This window comes from Myripristis murdjan, chromosome 11, assembly GCF_902150065.1.
Source record: "Myripristis murdjan chromosome 11, fMyrMur1.1, whole genome shotgun sequence".
Taxonomy (NCBI): domain Eukaryota; kingdom Metazoa; phylum Chordata; class Actinopteri; order Holocentriformes; family Holocentridae; genus Myripristis; species Myripristis murdjan.
The window spans coordinates 29,520,767-29,535,515 of NC_043990.1; the positions used below are offsets into that span (position 1 = coordinate 29,520,767).

A 14,749-nucleotide genomic window follows, 5' to 3' on the forward strand; every position below is an offset into this window, starting at 1 on the left:
CAAGTTGACTTTTAATAAGCCGCCCCAGATTAATTCACAATATTTTTCCCTCTTTTTTTCCAACTATTCACTAATAATCAAGTCAAGTTTTGCCCATTAGCTGAGTTCACCTTTCCCCCAGCAAATTCCCTTGATTTCTTTCAGATGGCAAAAAGGCAATGAGTAAACTGCAAGAAATGACCTGAAAAGTAACAAGAAATCAATACAAATTTACTATGACCCAAAAAAGCAATTAAATTATTTTAAAATTGGCAAGAAAACTGAACTTACAATGATTAAAATGCTATATTTAAAGGTCAAATCCACGATGCTGAATCATATTTCTTGTTTTCAAATGCTTGTGAAAGGCATCTGAACGCAGCCGCTGGCCTTTCACAAGCCTCTCTCTTTCTCAGAAATCATCTGATCACAAGACATCATCTAAACTAGTCCTCCTGGAGCTCAAGGACCCCTGGAGGTCCCAGGACCCCACTTTGGAAGCCACTGGATTAGGGTTTAATGAATGCTATTTTCAGGGATTCTGCTGTCACAGTGATAAAGCAACACCTCCTGCTAATCCCCACATCTCTCCAGTGTCACTGCTCCTTCTAATAATGAGGCTGAAGTGAAGTGGGTCACTGAGGCTGCAGTCGGCTTCCTGGGAAACACAGACACAAAGGCCCGCTGCTCCTGGTTGTTTCCCAGCTCTCCACAGGAAATAACAGAGCCCAATTTCCTGAACCTCCAGCCAATCAGGGGGCTGTATGCTCCCGAGAACGGTGTCTTGACTGAGTCACATGCCGAGCTGACGTCAAGGTAAAAAAGGTGACAACAATCGCACCAGCAGGCATGCAGTCTTCCCTTCAAAATAAAATAAGACTATGAGTATCACCAGTGAAAAGGTGAGGGCTCACTAAACTTTGAGCCAGAGCGAAGCCCCTGGTTTCATGCTGTGGACGCCACCTTGTATCACACACATTTTTACATTTTTTGTAAAATCTGAAATGATGCAAAGGAGACCAACTGAATGAGCCACAATGACTGCAGAACACAGCCTACAGCTCATTGACGAATTTTGAAAAGCCTTAAAATCAGTAAGGATCATACAAAAACAAACAGGCAAAGCACCAATATGAATATGATGGATATGGTGAGTGCTGATCACTGTTTTATAGTACCTGATGATGAAGAATACCACAAATTTGTTCTGTCATACCATACCATACCATTTCATACCATACCAATCTTACTTGGTATGGTTGCTAGAAACACAGATCTACATTCTGATGCAATAAATATGGAAACATAAATGAATTGGGTATCAGCAAAAGTTGACAAATTTCCTGTTATTTGTGAGCTGTAGCAAAATGGTTAACGTACATATGTACAGTGTGAAATACAGTCACAAATACGCTATTCAGGTCTACACAGTAAGTGAACAATGTATGAAATGTGCAATATAGGTTTATTGCCACATACCGAACAAATGAAACAACAGCACAAACAAAAACAGTGAAAGTTTCATTTATTGGATTAAATGAAGCAGTTGACCTTCATCTACACATTAGATACTGAAAAACAAAGAATACACTGTTGGATTATGGTGTAGCCTATAGTGTGTCTTGGTGGCAGGATGCCTGTGGGACCAGAAACATTGTAGACAGATGGAAAAAGAGAAAAGAATATAATGATTTCTTTTTCTCTTTTGATTTTTTTTCCTGCACCTTAATCAGCTGTTTGACTGATGATATTTTCTTTAAAGGGGCAGTTTCCTGGGCTGAGATTAAATTAGGACACGACCAGGCCTTAATCCTAATCATGGCCTAAACGTGACTTTGCAAAACACATCTTAACTCCAGATGAGTTACTTCTGAACTCTGGAGTCTTCAATTTAAAGTGATAATCCACCAGATTCATGTTTTTCTTGGTCTGGGCACCACCTTTGGGGCTTGGCCTTTTTATGGTATTTTCTTGTGATTTTTTTTTTTTTTTTTTTTTTTTTTTTTTACAAATTTCTTGCTCAGTTTAGGATTTTGTCAGTATGCTTGTCTGCTTATTTTCCCACCGTCTTCTCGCCCAGTGTTTTTGAGGACAATTTCAACCTGTGATCAAGGAGGTGAACTAGTTATTCCAGTTTAAAGCGACATTTTATTCTGCAACTTGGCTGAATCCCTGCTTGCGGAACTGCCTGATGATGCTTTATTTGCTATAAATGAAAACTCCCTATTTGTTTCTGCTTTTTTTAAATAAGGTGTATGTTATTTTGAAGGCCAGCCTCGTAACTTCCTGTATACTCGCGTCTGTCTCTGTCCACCTTGCCTCTCCAGCCTGTGTCCTTCCCAATTAGAGCTGCCACTGAGCGACCATCTATTCCAGTCGGACAGAATAATTGGTGCTGGAGCGGAGTGCTGCTCTTGTAGATTTCCTCCGGATTATTTAAACACTTTCTGCTCTTGCGGATTATTGGATCCATTATTTTATCAAGATGGGTTGCGCCGGTTTCAGCTGCTCCAAACACTCCCTGTGTGCGCTCAACATCCTCTATGTTGTGAGTATTCATTCCGGCATGAAGCCTACCATATGGATTATTATAGAGCCCTCTCCCAGTGGATGCAGGTGTTTTCTCCTCCTGGGACTGGGAGAATCCAGTGCGGGACACATGAGGCTGTAAAGCAGGCGGGGGCCAGCTCTGTCCCTGCTGCTGTAAATTATTCACAGCGGTGGCTTGTTTTGGAGCCAGATGCACGGTGCATCATAGGATCAAACAAACCAAATTAAATGTGTCGTGTGGGCAGAAAATAGGCTTTCAGAATGTCATGTCCTCTCGTCACCCGTGCTAAACGTCAGCAACATTCCCCGGTGGAGACCCGGCGACCCCCCAGCCGGCTGCCGGGCTGCAGCCGTGCTGTAGCGGCAGAGAGGACGTCCTGTGTGGGCACACTGGCCTTCCCTCTGCCATGTCTTATCGCTGCTGACTGCTCAGCACACTAACTGTGACACGGTGCCTCCCCCACTGGAGCCTGATTTCTATTTCTGTTGGGGGGCTTTAATTATTGCTCTTCTGAAAGTGAAATTGATGTTCACGTAGATTTCCATAATGATGATTCTCATCTTGAGATCAGATATTAAAGGGGAAGTCCACCCATTTTGAAAATGTGATAGTATTTCACTTCCCCCCAGCTGTTGTGTAGGACAGTAGTGGCTCTATCTTCCTCTCATTGTTACTGAGTGCTGGATACTGGCTGGATGCTCCAAATGCTAACTGTTAGCCTCCTGCCATTGAACTGGACTTCCCCCCAGCTAACAGTCTGAAAAACAACTGCTTTAATTTATGCACCCTCAAGCACCTGCCAGCGACTAGCATAGAGAGCTCAGACTGCACAGAGGAAATACTTCAACCATTGACTGATTGTTTTGTGTGTGTGTGTGTGTGTGTGTGTGTGTGTGTGTGTGTGTGTGTGTGTGTGAAACCTTTCAGCATTTTCTATGCCATTTATTTAACAGTGAGTGGATTGATAATAGAAAAACATAGTTACAAATCGTAATATGGGCCAAAGTATCATCTACGTGCACTTGGTAATGTATGTGAATTTTACGTTAAAAACATAAAAATGTAAAGTGATGTTAAACATTCTTTAAGTGGATTAAGGCAGTTATTTTTCAGAGTGTTAGCTGGGGGGAAGTCCAGGTCAATGGCAGGAGGCTAACAGTTAGCATGTGGAGCATGCAGCCAGTATCCAGCACTCAGTAACAATGAGAGGAAGATAGAGCCACTAGAGATGAATTATCCTTTTAAGAAGTAGTTTATTAAGAAGTAGTACATATATGTGTTTTTGAGACCATGTGTTTTAATACCATTAAAAAGCTGTTGGCATCTTGCTGCTCTCAGTGTTATTTCCTTGGCTGTGTGTCACCCAGTGCTTTATTACAAAGTAGTCCAGTCAGAGGTCGATGTCCACACAACACAAGACAACTACACCTCACAAGATAGTAATTTTGCTCTTTGAACCCAGGACACTTCTGTCACAGTTCCTCTAGGAGATAACCTCCTTAATGTCACTAGACATAGACCCAGTAGGTGATTTGTTTTCCATCAAGTTGGCTGTCATTAAACTCCAGACCCCATGTGAATTTTGCCCTCAGAACCCTGATATGGAAAGATGTTTTGTTTTTGTGTTAATTATGGAATTGTCTAGGTGTCATATTTTTCCATTAAATTCAAAGGGATGAGATGAAAACATAATGTTAAAATAATCACTCGCACATAATATCTTGTTTGTGTAATATCATATTTTTGAGCTCCACTTGGACATTTCTTTCCAGACATTTTTTTAAACATGGCTTTTGAAATAAATTTCCACTCAAGCCAGGAAACAGCAGTGCGTAGAGACAACTGATGAACAGCAGCTCATTCATTGGACAGTGAAGACAGGCACATCATATGTTACCAAGCACAGTGACTTTTATTTATTTTTTCAAGATATTATCTATCTGCCACCCTGTAAAATTTCCATGTCACTCTGTAGCCCCCCATGAATATTTCTTTAGATCCAGCCCTGTAAAACAGCAAATGACGGGTTTAGAAAAAGGCTTTGTTAATTGCTCTTAATTGAAATTTCTCTCTTACAGATGGTGAGCCTGCTGATGATTGGCATTGCAGCATGGGGAAAGTGGTTCGGGCTGGTCTCCAGTTTCCAGGTGGTGGGAGGTGTCATCGGTGTGGGTGTCTTCCTCTTCTTCGTGGCCCTGGCAGGCCTCATCGGGGCCATGAAGCATCACCAGGTCCTCCTCTTCTTCGTATCCTTGAGCCGGCTGGCAGTGTGCTGTGTGGGCTGTGAAGGTCACTGTGCTACAGCAGCTCTTCTGCTGATCCTGTACTGTAATTCAACTGATATGGAGTGATTATAATACAGGCTTATGTATTATGCATGATTAACTGAAACTGCATCCACGAGAGGAACATGTTTTGTAGCCATTTAGTGCAGCAAGAGCACAAGCAGAGAAAAATGAAAAAAGATTTTAAAAAGGAAGTTTTTAAAAAAGAAGAAAATCTGACCAGAATAAAACACTGACTGAAAGAGATTTAACTCTTTGTTACACAAGCTTTTATTTTTAAAGGTTCTGTTTCACTCTCTGGACAGAATTCACGTCATTTCTCTCTATTTATTTATTTATTTATTATGGATTTTTTATTTTCAGATTTTTTTTTATTTTTGGCATTTTTTAATTAATTGTATGGTAATTTTCTTGTAGTTTTATTTTAAATATAGTTATGGCAATAATAAATATCATGTCTTGTAATTTTTTTAAAGCTCTTAAAGCTTATCTTAAGGGTTTTTTCTTTTTTGTGTTGTTTTGTTTGCTAATTTTCTGGTCATTTTATAATCAATTTCTACAATTTTCTCGTGAGTAATTTTCTGTTCTTTTTGGGGGTGATTTTCTTTTCCTTTCTTTCTTTTTTGTGTTTTTTCAGTAATTTTATGTGAAGTTCATGGGATTTTTCTTACAACCTCTTTCAAATTTGTTGGTAATTTTATGGTAGTTGTAATGTAAATATGTAAATTTTTGCAAAGTAATCAAGTGAATTTGCTCAGGGTTAAAATGCCATTTCAAGCTCTTTTCTGTATGTACATATTTTATTTTATAGCTTAATTTTATAAGTGGTATTCAACACGTTTCGGCCAGATTTTTTCTTACCTTTACCTTACCTTCCACAATATTACAAATCAAATCATACACTTTCAGTATATCTATCACTAGGCAAAACCTAAAAACACTTTGTCTAAAAGTCTCATAGATTATGAATTCCGTTGAGAAAAAGAACATTTTACTGCAGGAACAAGAAACTCAGAAACTATATTCCACATGTGTCTTTGTTTTTGTAATTACATATTTGGATGCAAACTTGCGCATCAAGGTCTTTGACGGGACAGCTGTCTTGTGTTCTACTGTACCTTCCTCTCTGTAGTGTTGTGGAAAACTTTTCCGTTCATGTGTGCATGTGCAAGGAGATATGTGAGAGCAGTATCACATGTCACAACGCAGCCAACTGTGCACAGACAGCGCTCTGTGCCCAGCCGCAGGAACCAGAGTCACAGGCCTTTTATCTAGCACACCTTTACTCTGGAAATTTACATAATTATGAGATGCATGATATGTGCTCTTTCATACACCGACAGCTGTCAAAGTTGCTCTCCCACCACCCACTATTGCAAATATACAAACGACACAGTCATGTTTGCCGTGCTAAAAAATAATGACACCCTGTCTGCCACCATCATTGCATATCCTACTTCAGTACATGGTGGGAAAACAACTGTCCTCACTTCAACATATGAAAAATCAAAGAACTGCTTATTATTCCCGACAGCAAGCAACACCCCCAATGCCACAACCATGAATGGAGAGAAGGTAGAGGCCTTTAGTGATGAGAAGAAGATAGTGAAATCATGTCAAATTTTTCAGAATGGATGAACTGTCCCTTTAAGTGAACCAGCTGCCAGTGAACTTTGTGTTCACACTATAAGCAGTCTGTTATATAAGATTACATATGATAACATCACAGTACAGGTGAGATCTCAGAGCACTTGTTGCTCATGTTATGGCTTTATTAGAACTCCAACTAAACACGTTAGAGCTCTAAGCCCACCAGTGTAACCATCACAGATTTATGGATCATTTGAACATTTGTCAGAAAGAAAGAGAATGAACACAACTTCTCACTCAGACGTTTTACTTTTCATCCCAGAAGCTTCTTCAGTCCTGACAGACTAGTGTTGAGTCCCAGCTGTTTAACCTGTGTGGCTGTCTGTGGTTAAAGACCACAGGTTAGATAAGGATAAGGACTCCACACACCTTAAATACCTACCTGGGACTCCCCACCTGTCTGTCAGAACTGAAGAAGCGTTTGGATGAGAAGTGAAATGTCTTTTAAACAAGTCCAGTTGACCTCGATTCAACTCTGTGTGGAGAACTTGTGGGTGAAGCAAAATGCAAAGCGGGCTGGGGCCACTTTGCATTCACACTGCACAAATCAAATGAACCTCAAAGTGAACCGAACTGAGACCAGCCTTTGAAGTGAGGTCAGGGTCCACTTGAGAGGCAGAAACAAACCACACGTGAAAACACCTTTGGCTTTATCCACTCTACACCGGGTAAATACAAAAACGGCATCCACACTACACCACTGGTGTTTCAGACCAAATTCCAAAAGCCTGCTATCCACTCTGAAATGCTTGGAACAGAAAAACTTCCACTCTACAGCCAAGGAACGTGGAAGTGTTTGCTAGCTCCAGAGTGTGTACAAGACTGTGCACACTTTGGAGACACTTTGTTTTTGAAAAGCTCTGTTTTTGTCAGCAGAAAATGGCAGCTTAGTGTGGCAGGAAGGCTACAACAGAGAAAATAAAAGATGTGTTTTCCAAAGTACCTGGCTTAGAGTGGACATGGCCTGTGGTATGTGATATAATGTTTTTGTGCTGCTGTTTGTGCTGCTGATATGTTGCCTTAATGTTGCTCATGCTCGTCATGCAAAAGAATTTCCTCTCTGAGGACAGCAATCTGTCTTTGGTATTCAACTTTCTGTGCACTCTTTATATGCACTATGTGGTGTTGTTCCTTGACGGTGAAGTCCAGTACATGATCATCCTCTTCATGGTGTTCATTGTACAGTTCTCTGTTTCCAGCGCCTGCCTGGCCATCAACAGAGAGCAGCAGGTAGGATCCAAACCCTCTGATTCTCTATTAATCCAGTTGTCTTAGTGGAGCAATACACGTTAAAAACCTGAACACTGAAAACAGCTGTTAGTGACGCTCTTTTCTTTACTGGTTCCACTTTTGTGGTCAGGGGTGTTTTTCTAGCGTGGCATCACATTGAGATGTTTCCAGCAGCTAAAGCTGGAGTTTGATAGCAGAAAAGGTTTTAAAGATCTAAAACTTGCAATGTAACCGCAAGATATTTACTCACTCACCTTTGATTGTGATCAATAACTTCACACACCTTCTCTGGTGGTTAAAGGCATTGTGTGAAACACAGGAAATCAATAAGTGCTACAGATTTTTTTTTTTAAAAATTACAAATTGCAAAACAACTTCTGGACTTTATTAACATCACAGACTGATTATTTAACAGCAGAGTGTCCAAAGGAGGATTTATCCTTTTAAGATGTAAGAGCAGCCATATGAATCATATATTAGCCAGCAGTTACCCTTTAAAGCTCGGTTCACTGCTGAGAGGTTTGTCCATTACCACTAATACAAGAGAGCCGATGAGCACTGATGATTATGGGCTTTCTTTTTGCAGGAAGTTAATTTGCAGGCGTTTGTGGTGTCTGTAATGAAGTGCAAGTGATTTGCAGGCCCTCTAGAAATCTCTGAAATCTCTGAGGACGTGGGGAGTTATCACTTGATCGCTTTTAGGAGCTCTGTGCTGCGCTCTGCTGCCTCTGCCTCCAGGGTGGAGAATGCTTTCAGAAAGTCATCCTCTGACTTGGCCTGTCTCTCTCTTGATAGGATTTAAAAAAAAAAAAAAAAAAAAGCAATAAAGCTAGTGAGGGAAGTGAATGACCTGCTTAGTGAGAAGTATGAGAACAGAGAGAGAGGAAAGGCTGATAGACCGGGTAGTTTCTGAGATTAGCCACGGACAGACACACACACAAACACACACACAAAATCTCCCCCAGCTACACATGGTGCAGATAATAATTTAATAGCACAGTTTTGCATAATTACACTAAAAACATTTGATGGATTGCTTTAACCCTCCTGTTATGTTCAAATTTACCAACATCTTTTATGTTTGGGCTCAATTTGACCCCAGCAGTCTAAACCTCCACAAAATTATTATAATTCAAATTGTTCCCAAAGTTTATGTGTCAGCTACTTTATGTTTCTTTGTTGACCTAAATAGCCCTTTAAATAAAAAATAACAAACTACCCCCACTTATACATCCAGTATTCCTATTATGCGACTATGGAAAAATATGCAAATCACCGTAAAGTCTCACTGATTGACCTAAAATTGGAAAGAAATATTATTTTTTGTGTTATAATGGATTTATATTATTTCTAAGAACAGATTTTTGTTATTTATAAGTTATGCATACAAAGTGTGTACACATCATCATGTGAATTTCATGTTTACCCAGTAGTACCCATTAAATTATGATAACTCATTAAATATGAAGCAAAAAAAAAAAAACAAAAAACGATGTTAGTCATTTATTTAGAGATGTTAAACACTGAATGGGGTCAAATTGACCCCAAACATAACAGGAGGATTAAAACAGAAGAAGCGGGTGAGAAAACAGCACAAACACAAACCTCCATCATCTCCCTCAGGGAACAGGAAGGGGGAACGTGGTGCTACGTTTGAGAACCAGTTGCACCAAGAATGCTCCTTGCTGTGAGATGGAGGCTCTCATTTGTTTGCGCTAATTATACAGTTTTATCACAATTCATCTGATTTGCATTGATTTAATGTATATTTGCTCTTTTTTGTTGGTTTGTTGACATTTTTTCTTTTTTTTATGTAATCAAATTTTGAGGTGGGATTCTCTTATAAGCCCCTAGGGAGTTTCTGTATCTCACCTGCACAATCTATTGTTATTTCATTCTTGTTCTGATGCTTTTATTGTGCAAAAATAAATAAATAAATAAATAAATAAATAATCATGTATTGATGCTTAAATATGATACACATAGCACATTCAATCCTAAATGGAATGTGACTTCACTAGGATCTCTGCTGGATGTAAATCCTCTTAAAATAACTGATGTGTGTGCTGAGAGGTGTGTCTTTGCTGCAGAGATGAAATGCTTGTTTGTTCTGCTCACATTTTGCAGAATCAGCTGTTGGAGGTCGGGTGGAATAACTCTCAGACCACCCAGAAAGACGTGGAGAAAAGCCTCAACTGCTGCGGCTTCAAGCAGGTGGAGGTCAACGGGACCTGTGATGCTGTATGTGTGGAATCTTCCTCATGTTGCATTTCAGCCTCTCAGAACTGATCTGGTGTCTGTGCGTAGTTGTTGATATGAAACACCATAGCAACACTCAGCGTGACTGTCCATGCGTGATCAGTCAGACTGTATCACATCCATCATGCTGAGGTGTGCGCTCTCAAGTTCACATTAAAGATAAGCGTTTTTAATAAAGATAAATAAAGACAATGTTTCAGTTTAGTTGAAAAAAAAATCTTGTATTGTTTGCAACAGCGGTCTGTGGAACGGTCTTTAATATGTGAAGCGGTCTTTCATATGAGCCATATTTAACTGAAGGACAGTTTTTGCTCCATGCTGACAAACAGATATACAGCTCACACTCTTCCATCAAGACTGTTTGATCTGTTGGAGCATCCTGGTGGCCCAGGTTGTCCCCTCTTGCTCTCTCTCTCCCCTGTAGTCAGGACCGAAAATTGAAAAAGCCCCTTAGAAAAAAACATGGTAGGCATTTTTGAGGAAAAGCACTTTATCTGCTGTTTCTGTATGATTTTTTAGTACCTGAATCCATTTCTGCCGTATGCCAAGCTGTAAAAGTTACAACTTAGTCATAATTATTGATTAATTAGCATGATTATTGATTAGTCGCCCAAAGTTAGAAATGGCTATCTGTTTCCTATTTGCCAATATTCTATATATGATGTCTGGTATCATTGTAAAGGGGACCTTCTCAGCTTTCATTTAAGCCCATGGGTGTCTCTTTCTGACAAACACAGAGGTCACATGACCTCCTTAAACCATAAATCAAACACATTTTCCCACATTTTTCGCTTAAACTATATAGTTTCTTTTATCCCTGTGGGATCAAGGGATATCAAGGACCCAAAAGACAACAACCACAATACCTAATGGACTTTGAGGATTCAGGAAATGTATGATATACCCATACTATTTCTTTGTGAGAGGTTATTGTGAGCCTTAAAATAGCATTAACTGACTCAGGCCCATTCACCTCCATTCATTCTCCAGCATTACATAAAATTGACCTCACCAATTGTTTACTGTAGATATAATGATATTATTACTAATACAAATGTAATAATAATAATCAAAGGCCAGCACTAAAAAATCATACAGAAACAACAGATACAACAGATAAAGTGCTTTTCCTCAAAAATGCCTACAGGGTTACATGATTCTGAAGTTACAGCCCAGTCTACTGTGTTTCCTGTCACTCTCACATAAAGCAGAAATGCCAGAAAAAAATCGTGATTTGCTCTGTTTGCTTTGTCCTTGTCGACCTGTTCTGTCTCTGGTCCCCTGCAGGCCTGTTTCCCCAACCATTCATGTTCGCCATGTGCAGATAAGATCCAGGAGCATGCCGGTGAGATTCTCCGCTTCGTGGGTGGGATCGGACTCTTCTTCAGCTTCACAGAGGTCAGCCATCAAGCCACAGCACTTAAAGCAGAAAGTAACGTTGGTAGAGTTGGGTTGTCTAGTTAGCTGGGCGTGGTGTGAGTCCACACGGTGGCAGAGGCAGACTTTACCAGAAGACAAAGGTCGGCAACTGCTTTAGGCCCCAGGCTACCAAGCGCCCCAAAACACCTCATGAAGTCATAAATAAGAGGGGTTTTTTTCAGTTTTGCCTCAAGAAATAATGTCAACATTACCTCATCAGAGGTAACATTGACATGGAAGAGTTAAGTGTTCTTCACTGGCCATGTAGAACAAACAGTTCACTGTGTTTATGGTGTTTATCTGACAGTTTCCTTGTCATTACACAGGGATTTCACCACAGAACAGGTTTCCTAATGTCCTGGACATGTTCAGCTGATCAGCCCAAAATAAGCATGTACTTCCAAATAATAGTAGCTGGTGTTGATGTAGTGCTGCTCACATGGACATTAGGGATTTTGCAGCTATGTTCAGTTTTATACAAGTTCTCAGTGGATATGACGCTAAATTTGCATCCCCTGCAGGAGCAACATGGTGAAAAATTCAGGGCAAATAGTGGCTCTCTTTGTTAATCTGCTGTGCTGGATTTGGAGGGCCCCAAGCCTGTTTGCCATAAGCCACAAAATCATTGTGTGGGTCCTGACCTGAGCACCTGGTCCTCCTGTGTTGACCCCTGGGTTTGTTTAATGGTTATTTAGTTCCACTGACACATAACGTAGGTCTAACCCTAACCCTTTATATTGGCAAAACTAAACAGCGGTTAAACAAATGCACTTGTAGAGGAAGCAGGGCCTGCCGTTCCTCAGCATGAACTAAATGCAGAGGTGCCTTGTCATTTCAGGACTATTTTATAACCAAACTGATTAACAGTTAACATAAAGTGGGGAAATGGGTAATGCTATTGGACCAGGTGCAGTATATAACATACACACGGCAAGCAGAGGTAAAATCTAATTATAAATGATAACTCCCAACTTGGAGGGCAGGAGGGCAGCCACGACCCCGAGATAACTTCACAGACACACACCCTGTCTCTCTCCAGCTGTTATCAGCTCCAGGGCAGTTTCAGCCCATGAAATCCAACCTTCACCTTCTTAGGATTGGTAAAGAGAGAATTATGACTTGTTTCGGAATTGAACCTGAAAGTTTAGGACTTGGGACTTGACATGGACTTATGACTTAACTTGGGACTCAAATGCCAGGACGTGAGACACACTTGGGACTTGGAAAAACAGCAATAACAGAGTTGTAATAGCAGTAATAGTAATAGTGTATAAATGACTTCCCATATGTGTGAGCTCCCAGTAGCTGACTGCTGTGTGTCCTTGTCTCAGATCCTGGGAGTGTGGCTCACGTACCGCTACAGGAACCAGAAGGATCCCAGGGCAAACCCCAGTGCTTTCCTGTGAGCCGCCGCCTGGTCTCGTCCCTTTGCACTGTCACCTCACCACTTGTACGGACATTCTATGGGCTTTAACTGTAAATACAAAAGTGACTTATGTGTTTGCACTGATTGCTGCAGCAAACTTGTATGGTGTTATAATGTGAAGTGCTTGATTTTCAAGAATGAGGTGTGTTCTGGGAGGGGGAAAAAAAAAAAAAAGATACAAAGCTGTTGTCTAAACAGGGCACATGAAGCCACAACAGCTACAACTCTTCTCCAGGATCTCCATTTCTGCATCTGATGCATCTGTGTTGAGGTAACAATGACTACTGCATAGGATATGTGTAACACACTGAAACATGTATACAGTTAATTCGTAAAATTGTGCACTTATGGGTGAAAAAAGGAGTGTCTGTAACAGTCTGCTGTATATTCCAAAAGTATTTATGCAGCCTGCTTGCTAATGTTGAACCGTACCACCCTGAACTGCTGTAGGGGATTTTTTTCTCTCATTATTTTCAATCTAAACGGAATTCTGCATGAATGCGTTATTGCATTCAACTCCACTGAATGCAGTAATGTCTGAAACCACTCATCTGCATAATGAATCATCATGCATCATTATTTTAACAGTGTTTGAAAGTATGACTGTACACCATGCACTTGTGTGAGTACGTACCTTTGTATATTATAACCTGGGTGGAGTATGTGTGTCTGTGTGTGTGTGTGTGTGTGTGTGAGCGAGAGAGCAAGAGAGCATGGGAGAGAGAGAGAGAGAGAAAATGTATCTGCATATGTTTTAATGGTCACAGCTCTACCAGTTTGTCTTGCTTCTGGCGGTGTGCTGTGTGTTTGGCCTTTTGCATGAGTCTCCCTAACATAAGCTACGACAACTGCAGTGACAACTCTACTAACCATGTACCTGTCTGAGCCTTTGTACTGTAAATCACATTAAAACACCGATGTAAGAAAACCAGCCCACTCTCTGGCTGTTTGATTTGATTTGATTTTATTTTATGTTATGTTATTTTTTGGTCTCCCATCCACCAAAAATCAAGAAAAGGACTGTGCTTTTTTTCCAGCATCGTTACAGAAATTATAGTATTTTATTATTGTTATGGAAATTTGTTCATATTTGTGTCCCCCCCTCACAAAATATGTTCATATATAAAATATATTCCGAAGCTTTTCCAAAGATCCCATTTATACATGTATATAATTCCCATTTAATAACAATAGCAATAACAATAATAATAGCAAATGTTATTCATAGCACTTTTTGAGTCAAAGACACAAAGTGCTTATACAAAGATTTAAAATAAAAAAAGAAGTTAAATGGATAAAGAATGACAATGAATGGATAAATACCATGTACAAAACAGAGCAGGAAATTAAAAAAAAAAAAAAAAAAAAAAAACAGACAACAACAAGGTTACAAACAATATCTAATGTCTTTATTGTGTATAGTCCCTGAAAAATAAACCAATAAATTAATAAGTAAATAAATAATGTATATATTTAAAAAAAAAAAAAAGCGCAGCAAACATAGCAACAGAAGAAATTCATTGAAAGAAGAAGACTAATAATTTTTTACAGCACTTTTTGAATCCAAGATTCAAAGTGCTTATACAAAGATAAACAGACAAGTTAAATGGATTAAATAATTAAATAAACTGAATAAATACCACAAAGCAGAGCAGGAAGTACAACACAAGAGACAGCAACAAGTTGTCTAAAAATGTAAAAAAAAAAAAAATAATAAATAAATAAAAATTAAACATAGTAGAGGAAATATTCCAGTGCGTGCACTATAAAAAGATCCATTGAAGAGATTTAAAAGAAGATACTACATGGAAATATTTTCTATTTGATGTGATGCTGCAGCCATAAACCAACAGCATGTCAGTATCAGAGCGATGGAGCTTCAATGGGTGTGGCACTGCCCTCCAATATGGACACAAAGGGTTTTTGTGTGAAGTTGCTTAAGGGGACACT

At 39.6% G+C, this 14,749-nt stretch overlaps 1 protein-coding gene across 1 annotated transcript; it reads left to right on the forward strand.

Moving 5' to 3' along the window:
- Positions 1 to 2,320: 2,320 nt before the first annotated feature.
- tspan13b (tetraspanin 13b) lies at positions 2,321 to 12,954 on the forward strand. Its single transcript, XM_030063222.1, has 6 exons — positions 2,321 to 2,527; positions 4,609 to 4,776; positions 7,615 to 7,695; positions 9,823 to 9,936; positions 11,242 to 11,352; positions 12,705 to 12,954. Exons 1-6 carry the CDS (start codon positions 2,465 to 2,467, stop codon positions 12,777 to 12,779), a joined length of 612 nt encoding a protein of 203 aa, XP_029919082.1. The 5' UTR covers positions 2,321 to 2,464; the 3' UTR covers positions 12,780 to 12,954.
- Positions 12,955 to 14,749: the final 1,795 nt, after the last annotated feature.